Below are 16,615 nucleotides of genomic sequence, written 5' to 3'. Positions count from 1 at the left end.
AAGCCTTCCCTGCTTATTGCTTTTCTCTAGGCATTAGTTTGGATTATTGCTGAGCGCACCAGATCACAACTCTTTTAGACAACTGCATTCGTAAATTCAACTCACCATCAGTGCCAATTCTTTCTGGGCTGTGATATTCTTTCTAGCTTTGCTTACTGACATAACAGGAATAAGAATTCTGAAAATCAATAATGTCACCTTTCTTTTTGATGGGTGGCTATTTTAGGAGAATAATTCTTACTAGCAAAGAAACAGTTTTAAGAAACGCATGTGTTCTATACGAAATGCACACTTGCGGAACTGCAAAGAGCTTAGCAGTTCATTTGTGCTGCTGACTGAACGCCTTTGCTGTCACCCCAGGGAAAACGAATATATTTCTAGTGTGTTACATTTGAACATGTGTTCTCTTCATTTGTTATTTAGTCTCAAACAACAACAAAAACCCTAATGACCTAACTCTTAAAGGGTGTTGTTGGTAGCAGGACCATCATTCTCTGAGAAATGAAATAGGTCTCAATTCCCAGAATAAGCTAGTTATCCAGATTTAAGACACACACTCAAAGCATTAAATTGGAAATTCTATACTTAATCTCCCAAGCCACACCATCTCAGCTTTCACTAAAATTGAACTTATTTAATTGACTTTGTGGAGATATTCCCCACCTGAGTTCAAATGTCTTTAGGTAGGTAACATTTGAACACATGCAGAATAATACCAAGTGATCTTGATTATAGGTATATCATAAAACTAATTTAAAGGGTCTTCTAACGATGCTGCAAACTCCAATTAGGATTATGCAAGTATATACACAGGAACCACTTCTAATTCTGTGACTGTGATGGGTCCTGAGCAATTTGGTGTAATGGGAAGATCCCCTGGGTGCAAGAAAGCCGAGTTTTGGCTCCAGCTTTGTCCTTATCTACTTATATGACCTGGGCAAAGTCATTTGATTCTCTTTCTTTTAATAGACTTTGGGCTTTCATTTTTCAATCTAAAAATTTACGGAATTCTACTATCTCTAGGTGTCATTTTAATTCAGAAAACTGATTGTTTAACTATTTTTATACTATTTTTAAAAATGTTTTAATGTCAGCTAGTTGGTGGGGTTAACATGTTTATTCATTTGCTAAACAAAAACGTATTGTGCAATTAACAAGACAGGAGCCATGCTCACCGGCACTGGGGGGTGGAGGTGAAACATTTTGTCCGGCCTTCAGGAAAGTGCTGTCCTGCATAACTCCAGGACTCCACTCACACGGGATTTTGTGTGAATGCTGCCCCGTGGTGTTGTGCAATGTGACTTCAGGGATATGGGTAAACAGCCGGTGCAATAGGATAGTAGGAACCAACAGAGAGAAGAACAAAGTAGGAACACAGGAAAGGGAGCAATAAGTTCTGCCCAAATCAGAAATTTTTATGGAGAATTTAAAATTCTCTCATCTTTGAAAGAATTTCATTTTACGAATTTGTGGAAGAAATGAAGTAAAAACACACAAAATTCTTTTTAAGGCAAGACATTTCTTTCCAACGTTACATAACAAAGGTGTTTCAAACACTTTGTTCTGAGGCATATGCAGAGGCAGATTCCCTCTGACAGGCTATGTTCATGCAGAAGCTCCACTTCCAGAATGATTCTTGCAAGTCAGTGGATGGGCATTGTTCTACCAAGATTTTAGATTTCATTTGAATCTGTGTGTGTGTGTGCGCGCGCACACACAGTCATACACATTTCCGGGTGTGGGAAGAAAACTGTTGAACTGAAACAAAACATTTTTTTAAGTTGATAGGGGCATAGTTGGTAGCAAGGTGACAAGGGAGTCTCTTAGCTTCCTATAGAATCATCGGGTAGGTAAATGGAATCTACTTTCCTAGCATGGCTGTTGACCACAGGTGCATATTATCACATCGCTGAGGCCAGGGGAGAGAAGTGAGGATACAGCATCACTATGAGGATACGGGGGAGATCATTTACTGAAAAGTACAGTGGGGTCTTAGCCACAGTGAAGGGCTTCACGATAAGGATTATTATGTGTATTGTTGTGACGGAGGCTTCCTCACATTTCTCAGAGGTCACCTGAGTGACCAAGCTACTGTCCAATGAAACTGTGCCTCCTGTCACCAGCGGTTGATAATCTGCTCGCATTCTTAGTTGGTTGGCATAACCTCTAGCCTCAGTTTGTAAAGCCAACAGGCCAGTGTTGGACTGGCTTCCTTCCTTTGTTGGGAACGGCAAACACCGTGGAAACACGATACGTTCACTCCAAGCTGAGAGGGTCAGACAGCTATCACCCAAGGCCGGATGAAAGGCATCTGGATAAAGCTTGACCACCAAGGAAGGCGACCTAAAGGAAAGTGTTCACATTACTTGGGTCTCCCCAACAGGGGGGAGTCTGCAGCATCTTGCTCTGTTTTCCTAGGGCCTGCCAAATATTCCTGCAAAGTACTGAACTTTTTGCATCCCTTCGCTTGAATGTGTTGCTAATGTTTTTGCTGGGGAAACTGGCCACTCAAGAGCGCTGTGCACCACAATTGGCAGTTTGTCTTGAATTTGTCTCCCTCCTTTTGTCTGCAGACTGCACTGTGAACCTATGCAGTGACAAGAGACACATACTGACTTCTCCAGCCCCTTCCTCCAGCGGCAGCTGGGGAGATCTTTATAGCAAAGGTGCCAGGAACTCAAGGCTTCCAAGGGCTGTGGGGAGACACAATGGATCTCCACATTCTAGGTGCACTGAAGCTCAAGGCTTAGCAGCCAATAGAAGCTGAATCGCTCCTCCAACCACACGAATTTTCATTTTCTAAGGCTACGGGTGTTCTCCAAACTGGCACTTGCCCATAGCACACATTTTGCACCTGGAAGAGATAACACAGCCCAGATTGGTGCTTATCCCGTCTGTGTTTTGAGAAGGGCCAGGTGCGAGAGGCTCATCACAATGTGGGTCTTAGCTTGTCAAGAGATTTGGCGTGTCACAACAGGCAAGCATCAACTTGTCATTGGTCTAGCTGCTTCCCCGAAACATTAAGTTGAACCAAATGAAACTGAACTTTTTGTAGGTCAAGAAAGATCAAATCAAGAAAGAACAGTTTTACTTGGTTCTTCTTAATTCTTGTTGATGAACAAGAATCAACATTTATGAAGTAGCTTCTACATCCCAGGCCCTCTGTGGGGACATTAGCTATGCTGCCTTAATTTTCATTCATGACATCAGGTCAAGGTGCTAGTATTACCTCTTTTTACAGATGACACAATGGAGTTTCTGAGAGGTTGAAGAATTATCTGTAGGCTTGGTGAGGCTGAGATAGGAATGCCTCTAAGGCCTGAATATTTTCACTCTGCTGTGTGTAGATTTTGCCTTATAGAATTGCCAGGAAGGCACACAGGCGGTTCATTTGAACTAAAAGGTAATAACTGAAATTGTCTGCATGTGGAAATGACTGACTCACATATTATGTCACTACTCTGCGAAATGGCCTGCAGTGACTCTGCTGACGGTGATGTACAAATTCACCGAAGGCCTCAATATTCTGCTCGTTTCCCTTTCTAGCATTATTCCCTGTTATTTTCCTTGCACCCATTCTCCACTTCCCAGGTCATATCTTAGATCACCTCACTTACATGGCGACCCCTTGTCCGAGCCACATTCTCTTCCTGAAATTGTTTATCCGATCTGTAGAATCAGCAGCAGAAATTTTACCCATCGTTGGAGGCCCACTTTGAATGCCTCCTGGGCTATTAAGTTTTTCTGGGTCCCCAAAAGATGTGAACACTTCTTGCTCCAAAGTTCTACAGCCCCTTGAATGCCTGCTCAATTCCTTACTGCTTCTGGTCCTACCGGCGAGAGGGCTATTTGCACACTTGCCCATCTTCCCCTTAGAGCAGGGGTTGGGGGCAAACTTATTCTGTAAAGGATCATACAGCAAATATTTTAGGCGTTGAGGCCATATGGTATCTACCACAGCTACTCAACTCTGCTGTCGTATTGCGAAAGCAGCCATAGACAATACCTACATGAATGGGCATGGCTGTGTTCCAATAAAATTTATTAATAAAAACTGGTGGCAAGCTGGATTTGACCCCAGTATGCCAACCCATGTCCTAGCTTATTGGTTCTCCACTGTTAGCAGTCGTGTCTTCCTCATGTCTGTATTCCTGCTGTGTTGTATAGAGTCCACAGGTGGCACTCATAAATATTTGTGGAACTAAGAATTTGGAATTACTGGAATCAGAGATGCTATTTTTCAGCTATCGGTGAGGCCCTGAGAACTCTGCAGATTCCTCTCCTCCTGCGATTGTTGTCTGTGCATGCCACTGAGCTGTCAGAACCTCTGACCTGCGGCTGATTTTGCTGTAGGCTCAGGACCTTGCCTTGAAGCTTCAAAGGCAGACTGACTTCTAAGGAGCCATAAAACACCACACTGTGTCAACCCCTTCTCCTCAAACTCGGGAAAACACCAGTAAGTTTTAGAAAGTCACTGTAGGCTGAGATTCTGCTAGTGCAACAAAGGAAGCTACACGAAATGATCTCTGATTCCAAAGAAAAGGGAATGGTGAGTAATGGGCTACGGAAGAAGCCCACGAAGACCTTTTCCTTTCATTGAACCGGCTAGTTACTAAATTTGTAACGATCTATAAGGGAGAGACACTCGCCACTCTCGGGCTTCATTCATAAACGTAGTTGCATGATTCTATGTAGGTTACATCTTCAGAGGCTTATATATCTATCTAAAATACAACAGCTCATCCAGACCATATTCCCCAGGTGCTGGGGCAACCTTCTTTATTTGTTGACGATATTTTATGCATCAAAACACTTCCATCCTCCAAGTTCTTGGGCATCCTCAGCAGGTTCTCCACCCTGGCTTCATATTTATTATTAGCTCCTGTCCTCAGTCAGCTCTGCCCTCCTTCCTTCTTTCTAAATTGCTTGATATGCTAGAGATGACCTAAATACCACTGACCAGGAGCCATTAGTCTATTAGTTATAATATAATACAAAAAAGAATATAAAGAACATATACGGGGATATATACGTAATAAGGGATATGTAATGACCAGCAACTAGAGTGCCTTCAGTACGTACTTATCTCTTTTCATATGGAAGTACCTTTAATCTATTTTCTTTCTGTCTGGGATCATGGCTACAAAATCATTGTGGACGAAAAGGGATGGCATTTAAGCACAAACAGATTAAGAACCAATTTTGGAGGTTTAGTGATGAAGGAAACAGAGACCAATTCCCTATTCCCTACCTCTCTTTCAGCACACACAGGGCCAACTGCTCTGCGCGGAAGACTGCATATTATTGCAATGGATGGGAAGAAAATGTGTTGACAGAGTAAAAAACAAAATCATGTCGTTTGCTGCCAAGGCATCCAGACTTTTCCACCCTTGGCTAGGGAGAATTACAAGCATAATCCAGCACTCTGCTCTCTGTCTCGGCCCCGACGCCGTCAGCCCTCTGTGCCTCCCCACCCCCGCCTCTCCAAGGCCCCTGCCTCTCGGAAAGAAACAGCAGGTTATTTTAAAGCCGTGGCCTGAGAAGGCCTCTTGGGCAAGTCCACTCAAGCTGCTTTCTGCAGGAATCCTAATTGCACATCTGCAGCAAAGCTGCTAGAGTACTCGCCTAGAAAACAAACCCATGTTTCTATAACCAGACCGGGGTCGCCCCTCTGCTGCTATGAAAAGCATACTATCTGATCATCATTTTTATTAGATCACACTCATGCATATTATTTAAGACAACTGATGGGAACTCTTGATAAAAATCGCCCCCATTCACCCTGTGTGCTTCTTTCTTTCCATTGAGCTACTTACAAATGTTGGAAACATGAGTCTTAATCAGACCACCTAGACAAGCCCTTGATTTCAGGCCCGGTGGCAGAAGCCGGTGTTCCTGCCCTGCGGAGATGCAGTGGGGAAGGAAATGGGGGAGGGGGAGGAGCGGGGTGGGGAGCAGGTCCCAGAGCTGATATTACTCACATGTGTTGGGAAGCATTGGGGTACAGTTTTGAAAACTGTGGGGCCGAGTCCTCGGGGCCGTGGGGCGCCGCGTGGCTGATCACCATCATAATGGGCCTATGGGGATACATTCTCTTAGACATTTTGAAGTAATTAATGCTCTCGTTAGTGATTAAGTCTGTGAAGTAGTCCTGAAACATACATTTGACACAAAACAAAAATTACAAAAGGTGACATTCATCAGATCACATTTGAATATTGCTTTCCTCAGAAGCATCTCACTGAGTGAAGATGTAAGGTCTAAAGCAGGGAGGGGTGCTGAACTTCCCAAGACAGCAGAACATCTTCCGGAACAGAGAAAATCGGTTGCCAGGTACTTACTAGGGTTGGTAGCTTGGGAACATGCAAAAAATTTATTTTAAGTAATGCACAATTTAGCAATGAGGAAAGAAAAAAGTCAAGTCCTGTTTGCCCAAGATAATGATCAGATCTGGCAATCCAAATGCTAGAGCTTGAAACACCGGATACATTTTTCCTTCTCGGCTTTCACTGATGTAATCCGTTGACAAAAAATTTAATTACTTCAAGGGCAGGAAACACCCACGCCCACTACAAATTCACAGTTGCAGAACACACACACACACACACACAAGCACACATGCACATAAATGCACAAACAAAAGAATAGATCTTTTCTTTCAATTAAAAATTCACCTGTAGGAATTACGCAAATTGCTAATGAAAACTGTGGCCAAAATGTGGGTGCACAGGGAAAAGCTGCAACATCTTATTAATTAATTGACTTGAAACCCTCAGTATGGGAAGCGGTTGATTTGTGCAGATTATACTCTGTTAATTGCACAACTAAAATGATACAGCTGCTGGGACTAGAGCCTGATTTGTTAATAAAATGACTTAACCCGCAGTCAAAGGGGCTGATGTAAATCAATGAGGGGGAGGGAAGAAATGGAATGAAAAGGAAAGAAAAGATGAAAAACTAAATTAAACCACCTGTTTCCTCTAAGTGTGTATCATTGGCCTGAAGCGCCAGTATAAACTTTATTCCGAAAGCACCCGGGCAAGGTTTACAGTATCAGGGGCATCCAGGCATGACTAATCACATGTAGATTCAAGGACCAGAACAGCTGCAGAAGCAGTGCCCAAGGGACGAAATCTGTGTCACATGTCATTGTTAGGGCAAGTCCACAGGCTATCACCTTCTTCCATGGGAGTGTCTGTTTCATTCCTTTCCTCACTAAAAAAAGACATATTTTCTTTTCGGACACAGTTGTCTTTGACACTTAATCAGCTGTGATAATGAGCAAGTTACGCTGATTTAGTCTTTGGAGGGAATCTTGATTACTTTGCTCTCCTTAGGACAACAGGGAAAGAAAGGTTAATAGCTTGAACAAGGAGCGTGAAAAGCATCCCCACAGATAACAAATGAAAGCAGTGACAATTAGAGCACTTCGGAGGACGTTGCTCAATTCTGCCTCCAAGGTCCCCGCCAGCTCTCAACTTTGATGAGTCTGGAAACCTATTAGCAATGTTTGTGAACTCATTTGCATTCGTTGTTTTCTAAAGGATATGAGAGAGACTGACACCTTATCTCCCACCAGGTCCCTTGTGCTCAAATCAGGCCAAGCCTAAAGACAGCAACGTGCCAAAATTAAATCAAGGTCCCGTTTTCTGATTTCTACCAATGGCTCTTTCACAGCGAGCTATGCTAGATAGAGCAGATTCTTGGCTTCTTTTAGATAAATGAGGAAGAGATGGGTAAGGCTAGAAGGAAAGAGGATATTTTAGGCTAACGAGCAGGCTAAATTCAAAGATATTTTCCCCTTTACTCTTGTGATCTGAAAATTGCTTTAAATTGGCAATCACAGAAACTTTGTGAATTTTAAAAAAGTCTAATCTAGGATCCACTTGTTAAAGAACCACGGGACATGTCAATTTCAGTTTCTATGAACTGATTTGGAAATCCCAGGACTGATAGCCTTAGAGACTTGGGTGGACTCTAGCTGCTCCCGGGCAGGTGTCCTTGTCACATGTCTAAGCTTGGTCAGACAGAAGTAAAAACAAGGAATGTGGTTTCCCAATTTTTTGTTATTGCACTTGTCTGCTCTTATTCTTACATCTAAATCTGAAGCCAAAGACAAAATAGACTTTCACCCCAATGAGAAGCAAAACAATATGAGATGAGCATTTGATTATGTGGACACATCTAGAGGGGGAAAAAACAAAAATTATCACAAGACAGCGTGGAGGCATCTATGATTTTCTTGATGATACTTTCGTCAAAGGCTGATTGCCTTTCCACCTAATGAGGGGAAAAAAAATCACTATTCAAAGTCAGTGTTCCTTGAGAGTCTTTTCCTGCCTGGAGTTTAAAATTACCTTAAAATTTCTCATTCTAGCATTGTGAGAACATAGAGAGCCAATGTAGTGGATAGGTTAACTCACTGAAAATGGCTTTTCCCCATTATGCACGAAGTAAATTGATGCAGTGTGAAAGTGCCTGAAAATTACCTTTGCATAATCAAATCCATGCTTTTCTTTGATGCCATTGCGACAAACAGTGTAATTATAGAAACGAGAATTCTTGATTAATCCAAGCCATTCTCGCCACCCAGGAGGGATGTAGCTGCCGTTATATTCATTGAGGTATTTTCCAAAAAAGGCTGCAACGGGAAAAAAAGGATGATTTTCTCATATGAAGTGATTAATCATAAATCAATGCCTAAGTATGAGGTTATGACTTGAAAAAGAGACAGTAAAACAAAAGTTAACCCAGGTAATAGTGGATGCCAAAATAATATTAGCGTAATACTCAGATCCTTTGGCAAAGGGACACACACACATTTTCCTTTTGAATAAATAAAAGTAGCACCCAGGCACATGGATTATAGTTCAATGAAGTCACCACGATGATCATGGTACTGTGGGTGCGTCTGTTACTTGTGGCTCTACTGGGATAAAAGCAGAATGTACCCTTTTGTTAAGTTGATGTAACAGTCAGAGAAGTAGGTAGTGTGATTTTGGAATGCCACCTCTGGGCAAACATTGGAGAGCTGAAAGTTCAGTCTTTGTGATAAATAAGTTCCCTAACTTACTGTTTGGGAGTTGCGAATTATGACACTATTGAAAAGCTCATCTTTGTTTTCCCATATCCAGAGAGTACAAATTTTCCCAATCAAGGAACTGTGGTAACCTCCATTTTTATGGGATGTGCTCAGAAGTTTTACGTCACATATATGTATTTTACCTCATCAGTGTTTACGTTATGTGTATTTTACAAAGGTGTATGTCTATTGTTGATGATAAAAAATTCTGGCAACGTAGAGTTACTACACGGATGACTAATTTTCATAGAATTATAGTATATAGAAGTGTATGTGCCACAAATGCTCCACTGCCCATTGAAAAGGCCACTGGAGAGACTTGACATTTGTAACTTTCACATCCCAGAAGGGCCACCGTGCTACAGGGCTGACTAATCCTTTCTGAGAGGGAAACTTCGAAAGGGGTCCTCTGTCAAAGATAACGATAGGAGAGGGCAAAGGGGAGAGAAAGGCAGGTTGGGAATTCAGGAACAAAATGGGTGGAAAATGGGTTAGATCTTGAAGTCGAAGACCTTATAACTATCAGAAGGGTAGCCAAAAACATATTGTTGGCACACCTGAGAGAGAAAGAGGGTCTATTTGGAGTTATTGTAATTTCACCAGGAAAACAGGAATAAACAAGCACTATTATGGGTGAACCTAGTAGTTTTTTGGTCACCCTGTTAGCCATACACATAGCCTTCCTCTCAAGTATGAAGGACTAGAGAAAATTCTATTGTATGTACGTATATATAGGTATATGTATGTGTGTATGTGGTACATATTTTTACATATGTATATATGTATTGATACAGGAGCATGTCATACATACATACATACACACATGCATGCAAGTTTTAATTTTTCTGATTTTTAAAAGGCTGCAATCTTTCATTTTAGGGAGAGACCGCGTTCTGTGGCCAGCCAGATGACTTCCATGTCAAGGACACCTCCCAGCTTCATTAAGCAGGTTTTATAGGTGCTTCTACTTGCATCCATGAAGAAAGGTAGTTCCTGGATGACTGGCTTGAGATGATAAAAACAGATCCTAGAATGAGGTTCTTCATAGGTATTGCTCTTCAAGCACACATTTCTGAATCTTAAACTTATCCACCATTCATCCGTTCTGTCTCTTTATGGGACAGCTATTTAGTTTGCTTTCATCTTTGGTATGCAACGACCTGTAGAAGATCTTCATCTGAATGTTTCACTTGCCCCTTAATGCAGTCGTCTAAAAGGGGATTAATCATTTTCCCCTCCAAATTTACTTCTCTCCTCAGATGTCCTTTAGTTCTCTGAGTGGCACGATCACCTTCCTGGTTAACTAGGCTTGGCACCCGGGAGCCTTCCCTGACTCCATCTGCATCTCTGCTCCTCTTGCTGAGCAGTTGCCATCCCCTGTAGGTTCTACCTGGGTAATCGCTCTCGAACCTTCCCTCTTTCTCTGATACTTGACACCCCTCATGGATGCCCATAGTCTCCTGACTGGCCTTCCTAGCCACTGGCCACTTCTCACTACCACATTCCTGAAGACCAGTTCGATCACATCACCCTCTTCTCACAATCTTGGATGGACCCTCCCCACCTAGAGAATCAAGTTTAAGTTGAGAGCTTGCCATCCAAGACCTCCCTTGGGTCTGGACAAAATCCCTCTCTTTCCAACCCCGTCTTGCTTTTCTGTTAATTCTCCCTCTCTCTAGCTAATGTGTTTCCTCTGGTTTCCATCTCTACCTCTGCTTGTGCGATTGTCTCCATCTTCTCCCTCTCTAGTATCAAGGCCAGAGCAGATGCCATTTCACTCCCAGTCTTTGCCCCAATCACACAGGAATTTGTCTCTGTGGCTCTAATGCCATCTTCTCTTTCTTTCTGGTGGTATAGTCACACTCATATGTAAGCCTAATACTTCTTAGACTGTAAGGTTTTTGAGGGCAGACATTGCCTTTGCCTCATCCGCGTACTCCCCGCCCCCTATCCTTGCACATAGTGTACAGGCTCCATAATTTTTGTTCTTGAACTGGGGTTCCTGGGCCCCAATGTATTCCGAGTTCTTTAACATGTTCTAGACTTGTTAGAGTCTATTTTGTGTTTTCACTTGAATTATAATTTTTTAAAGCAGATTTGGTCTAAATATTTTCATAGAATAGAGCTTCAGAATTGTTGAAGTTGGTTATTTCTCATTGAGTTTATTTTCTTCGAAGAGTTGAGTCAACTCTGAGTAACACGGCAATGTTTGTCTATTTGTTGAATGAATGTTTATATGTTGAATCTGCAAATGTGTGAGTCAATCAAGTGGTCAATTAGCCGAATGCCTACTGCTTGAGGATTCTGCCAGGGCCCGGGGACAGATGACGGGTATGGGACAAAGTGTCAGAGCGTCTCACGTCAGATATGACTCAGAATTTCCCTCTAAGCCAACTGCACACAGTAGGAATTCTAATGTGGGGTTCTTGTCTGCAGAGACTAACCATCTTTTCACATAGAACCACTAGATGATTTTCCTTTTCTGACAAAAGGCAATGGGACTTGGAGTCGCAGGCAGCGGACCAAGGCCACACCCTACCAACGTTACTTCACAAGGGGACTGTTTCCAGGAACCTTCCACTTAATAACCTCAGACGCAGCTCTTTCCTCTGGCGTGCTCCTCATCCCTGGGGGTTTATTCCGTTTCTTTCTCCTTTTGTTTTCAAAGAAGTGAAAGAGCAGAGTGCTTTGAAATATGAACCTGGAGCCGGCCTGCTTGGGTTCCGAGCCTGGTCTGCTGCTTGCTACCTGTAAGTCCACAGCAAGTTATTTAACTCTCTCTGCTTTCAATTCCCCCTCTGTAAAAACATGAAGATGATAATAATCATAGTGGCAGGACTGTTGTCAGGATTACATGAGTTAATACATATGTAAAGTGCTTACCACAGTGCCTGGCACATAACAAGGGTTTTCTATGTGTATTATTATTATTAGCATCACCATTACCATTATCCTTTCAACTCCGTGTTCTGATTTTAAATAATCGGCCATTCTGTAGTGCAAGAACTCTTTGTTCCAGAGTTCTGCACTTGCATATTTGAAAACATCTCTTGACAGGTAACATATTTTTCTTCTCCAATCTGACTTATTTTGTCAACAAATTCTCTCCCATTCGACTTCCATTTTCCTGCTTTATAAGTTTCTAGATTTCTCCTGCTACTTTCCGCTTTGTTCTGTTTTTCCCTCTGGCAGCAGCCACGCCGAATCATTCCTGCCCTTCCCTCATGGTTTCACTCATTGGGTTATTTTGTACTGTTTTTTACCCATTGCCATGGCTCTTGCCTGTCCCCTAATTCTCTCCTTATAAACTATTCCTTCTAGTCTCTTCATAGTCCCGGTTACTCGCTTTAGAACTCCATCCAGGTTTTTGGTGTCTCTGTGTTAATGGAGTGTAAAAACGTAGTCAGTGTTCCAGATGTGCCCTCACCCATCACACTGGTTCCAAGAGAGTCCAGGACCTCATGTGTCACCATGTGGCGCCCCAGTGTTGTCAGCTTCCAGTTACTCTGGCCTGTCTTGTTGCCTGGTGACATTGAGACTCATTTGTAATCACCCCTGGCCTCTTTCAGCATTATGTTTCCTGGCAGCGCTCTGCAATTGATTATCTGGGCTTCTAAATATTTTCCTCCAGATGTATTAAATCTCTTTCTCCCTCCCTAAGGTGAATTTCATTTTCTTGCCCATCTTGCCATTATATTATGCACAGTTTGAAGCTTTTCTATCCTTTGGCATTGGCAATTCAACTCAGCTTACGCCTATCTGAATCGGTCACTAACACACCATCTACCCGACCTTCTAGATCATTCTCTTCTCTGGGACACCATTAACGCTTCCCTTCACAGCTGTTTAAGAAGGTGGCAGGGGGTTGGGCAACAGGGAGAGAGATCAGAAAGATTATAATTACTGTTGACTTTAGGCCATGCAGCTTCAGTCCGGGACTGTCTTAGACAAATTTCCTTGAACGATTTGAAGCAAAGGCATTTAACTTTAAGTCGGCAACAGCAGCTATGCAAAAGATTTCTGATGCTGTGGAGAATTTAAATCTTACTTAATGTAACAAATGATATACTAATTGAGCTTTTACTCCATTTAATTGCTAGGTTTGGGCTGGTAAGATTTCACTGGTAGTAATTAAAAATATACATAACTTTGAAGAAAGTTTAAATTATGATTTACTCTTATGTCAACTTGCACATGAACCTGGTTTCTGCGACTAGATTGCAAGTCTACTGACGACAAGGATCTGACTTTATATCTCTTAATATCTTAGTGTCTGGTGTACTAGATACAGCATACTCAACAATGTGGCTCAATAAATGGCATACGGTGGTATGCTATATCTTATGTTTATGTACTTATCAAAAATCTATAATACCATAATTCATAAAAATGACAACATTAGTTTGTCTTACTTTAGGGTAATTCTACATTTAAAAAAGTCTCATATTAGAGAATAAATAAATATACTTGCTATAGGTAGCATAAATAAATTTTGTAATGTAAAAAGACATGAAACTGGAAAATTGATTAATATATCTAAATTGTTTTGTTACAAAAGAATTCTTTCAAAAAGTTTAATTGTAGATCTCTATTAAATGTTGGCTCTTCCACCCCAGTGTTATGAAATAGAATTAGCATGACTAAAATTTAATTCATATGTGATTGTATGCATCCTGTGTTATGATTATAATTCGAGCACTACAATTTTTAAATGAATCAATATAATAATTACAGTGATTATAATAAAATTACAATATACTTTTGGACAGGAAAGAACACTCAGAAATCATTCTAGTCCAATCTCTGCATTACATAGGTTGGAAAACTGGCCTGGACAAGTTCTCAAAACAAATTAAAGGCAGACCTGGGATGCGACTTCAGCTATCCTCAATCCTTGTTCAGGATTTTTTTCTATTACTTGGTGCTACTTCTCAAACATCAGTTATTACTTTTACATTAAAACTTATGCCAGGTTTTACATTCACGTCTATACCCTCACAAGAAATTTAAACTACATTTTTTTTTGAGCAGATAGGCAGGATGTTCATTTTTATGATAGATAATACAATATCATTCCCACTTCACTTGTCAGAACATAAAATGCAATAGACACGTTACTGTATTTTCCCCTTCTTGACATTTAAGCTGTTGTAGAGTCATATTTTCCATGAGTAAAGTTAGAAAAATTTACACTATAGCCAGTCCAAAAATATGCCTCAGTTCTGAAAAAGAAAAATCATGTCATACAATGGTAAGTATAATATTGGATCAATTCGATTCATTTACATCCATGTATTCTGGACGCCTCCCAAAATAAGCCTCTTAGTCATTTGTCTTCTCCGAGTTGTTCTTCATAAACCTGATTGCAGCTTTGTGTTTTTCTCTAGATGGATATTTATGTGGAATACATATTTCAGCTTCCTTCATTATTTTTCTTAGGTTCTCAGCTAAACGTTCCAAATAATGTGTTCATTATTAGGAAAACAATAAAATCTTTATATATTGGCTTTTTTCCCACCAGTTTAGTGGCTCATAAATAATTATGTTGGTTTAATACCTACTCACCAATTCTCTTAATTTCCTAAGATGCCTGTCATCATGATGTGCTTATTTGTGTATTTTCAAATGAGTCTCTGTCCCTGGATGGATCAATAATTATTGTTACAAAGACCTCTTTATGTCCTAATTGTCTGTGGCACTTCAATGTTTTCCCATCAAAGATAAGTTTAAATTATATAGATCTCTAACATTGCCAATTTAGTCTTCCAATTTTTAATTTTTTTGATTTAATGGACACATTAAAAATTTATTTTCCTGAGTGCATATCATTCTTTTTCTATTCCTACCTAGGAATTTGGAAAAGTCTTTGCTTCCCTTAAAGAATTCCTTTTCTTCTGTAGGATGACTCAGTATAAATTCCATTATTACCTAAGCGTCTAGACCCCTGGGGAGAAGGTTGGCTTCAGAATCAGACTTAGTTTCCAGGAGCAATCTCCTCTCCCTGGAGAACACAACTAACTGAAGCACGCCCTCTGGGCTGCACCAAAGGTGCTGACAGTTGTCACTGGGAAAACCTTCTGGTGCGCAGTTTCCTTGTTCACCTAACCCCAAGGGTAGGATGGCATACAGAAAGAGCCCTCAAGACCAAGGTCCTGGCACCTGCTCTTCCCATTGGAACAACACATGTGTCACTTCAAAAGTCATCTTAATCTCGGGGGTCTAAGATTGTTCATCTGAAAATAAGGGAATGGAACCAAATTATTTTTGAGTTTTAGTCAAGTTTTTGTAATGCATAGGGTGGATACAGCATAGTTTAACTGGAACAAGTACCAGATACACCATTTCTCCAGAACTCATTCATCTTCTTTTCCCCCTTTCTTGATTCAGCCCTGAAACAAGTTAGCAAGCCCTAGTTGACCGCTCTAAGTACTGGCAGGGTTCTCTGTGTCACCCCGAATCTCTATTTCTTATGATCTCATGGCCGGCACTGTCCATATCGGTCTGGATATGGTGAAAGTTCTAACTGTCTGTGTTTCAACCCTCTGTGTCTCTATGTCTGCTGGTTATTAGTACTGTTGAGTCTATTCTAACTACTATTTATAAGGTTTCCACAGCCAATTTTTTCAGAAGTGGGTGTAGGTCCTTCTTCCTAGTCTGTCTTAGTCTGGAAGCTCCACTGAAACCTGTCCACCAGGGGTGACCCTGCTGGCATTCGAAATACTGGTGGCATAGCTTTCAGCATCACAGCAACACTCAGCCACCATAGTATGACAATCGATAGACAGTGGTGTGGTTCCCTGACCGGGAAACGAACCCTGGCCATGGTGGTGAGAGTGCCGAATCTTAACCACTAGACCACCAGGGCTGGCTCTATGTCTGCTAATAGGGATTAAATTACAGAGAGCCTGGGAGTTGAAAGGCACTGACTTTACACAACACTTCTCATGAACAAAACACAATTTGGTGGTTAAAATCAGAAACCAGGCATTAGGGGACCATTTCTGATTTTGCTTCTGAGCTGGTCATACAATTTTTGAAATCCCCATCTTGGTTATAAAACAGAGCCAAGTACACTTGCTGGCTATGAACCCTCCAGGGATGTTTGATGGATTTGCAAATTGCTTTAGTGTTCTCAGATGAAAGGTGCTGTAAATTTAAATCACTGCTGTGAGAAAACACACTCAGGATAAGGCGCTCTGAGCAGCCTAGTTTCTTTCCTAACCATAAGCAAACAATCTTGAGATGCATGGGAGGAGCTTCTGTGAGCGTAGATTTTGAGATGCCTGTGAATGACGATGCTATCGTATTCAAAATCAATATTTTCATCTATAAATAACAAGTATTAAGTGCCCACAGGGTCCTCTGCAAAGCAAATGGCCACATATTTCCTGAGCCCAAGGGGAAACATTAATTTCATTTTTAAAGAGATTTGAGAGAATACATTATCCGAAATCCTTTACTTTTAAATCTTCAGAACAGAGAATCTGTAGACCTGAAAGTTATTTCCAACAAGCTTTAGCTTTAATGAAATCT

At 41.2% G+C, this 16,615-nt stretch overlaps 1 protein-coding gene across 4 annotated transcripts in view; it reads right to left on the bottom strand.

Annotated features, from left to right (window-relative positions):
- Positions 1–16,615, bottom strand: part of SULF1 (sulfatase 1) — a 176,750-nt gene that overhangs the window by 50,823 nt on the left and 109,312 nt on the right. For all 4 annotated transcript variants that reach the window (XM_046642716.1, XM_046642717.1, XM_046642718.1 and 1 more), the window contains 2 exons: positions 8,490–8,641; positions 5,982–6,151 (listed from right to left, as the gene is read on the bottom strand). In XM_046642716.1, the coding sequence (XP_046498672.1) occupies positions 5,982–6,151; positions 8,490–8,641 (322 nt within the window). The remainder of the gene's footprint in view (positions 1–5,981; positions 6,152–8,489; positions 8,642–16,615) is intronic.

The sequence above is a fragment of the Equus quagga genome, chromosome 16 (assembly GCF_021613505.1).
Source record: "Equus quagga isolate Etosha38 chromosome 16, UCLA_HA_Equagga_1.0, whole genome shotgun sequence".
In the NCBI taxonomy this organism is placed as follows: domain Eukaryota; kingdom Metazoa; phylum Chordata; class Mammalia; order Perissodactyla; family Equidae; genus Equus; species Equus quagga.
Note: the sequence above shows the minus strand (reverse complement) of the source record. Positions and strands in the feature narration are given on the sequence as shown.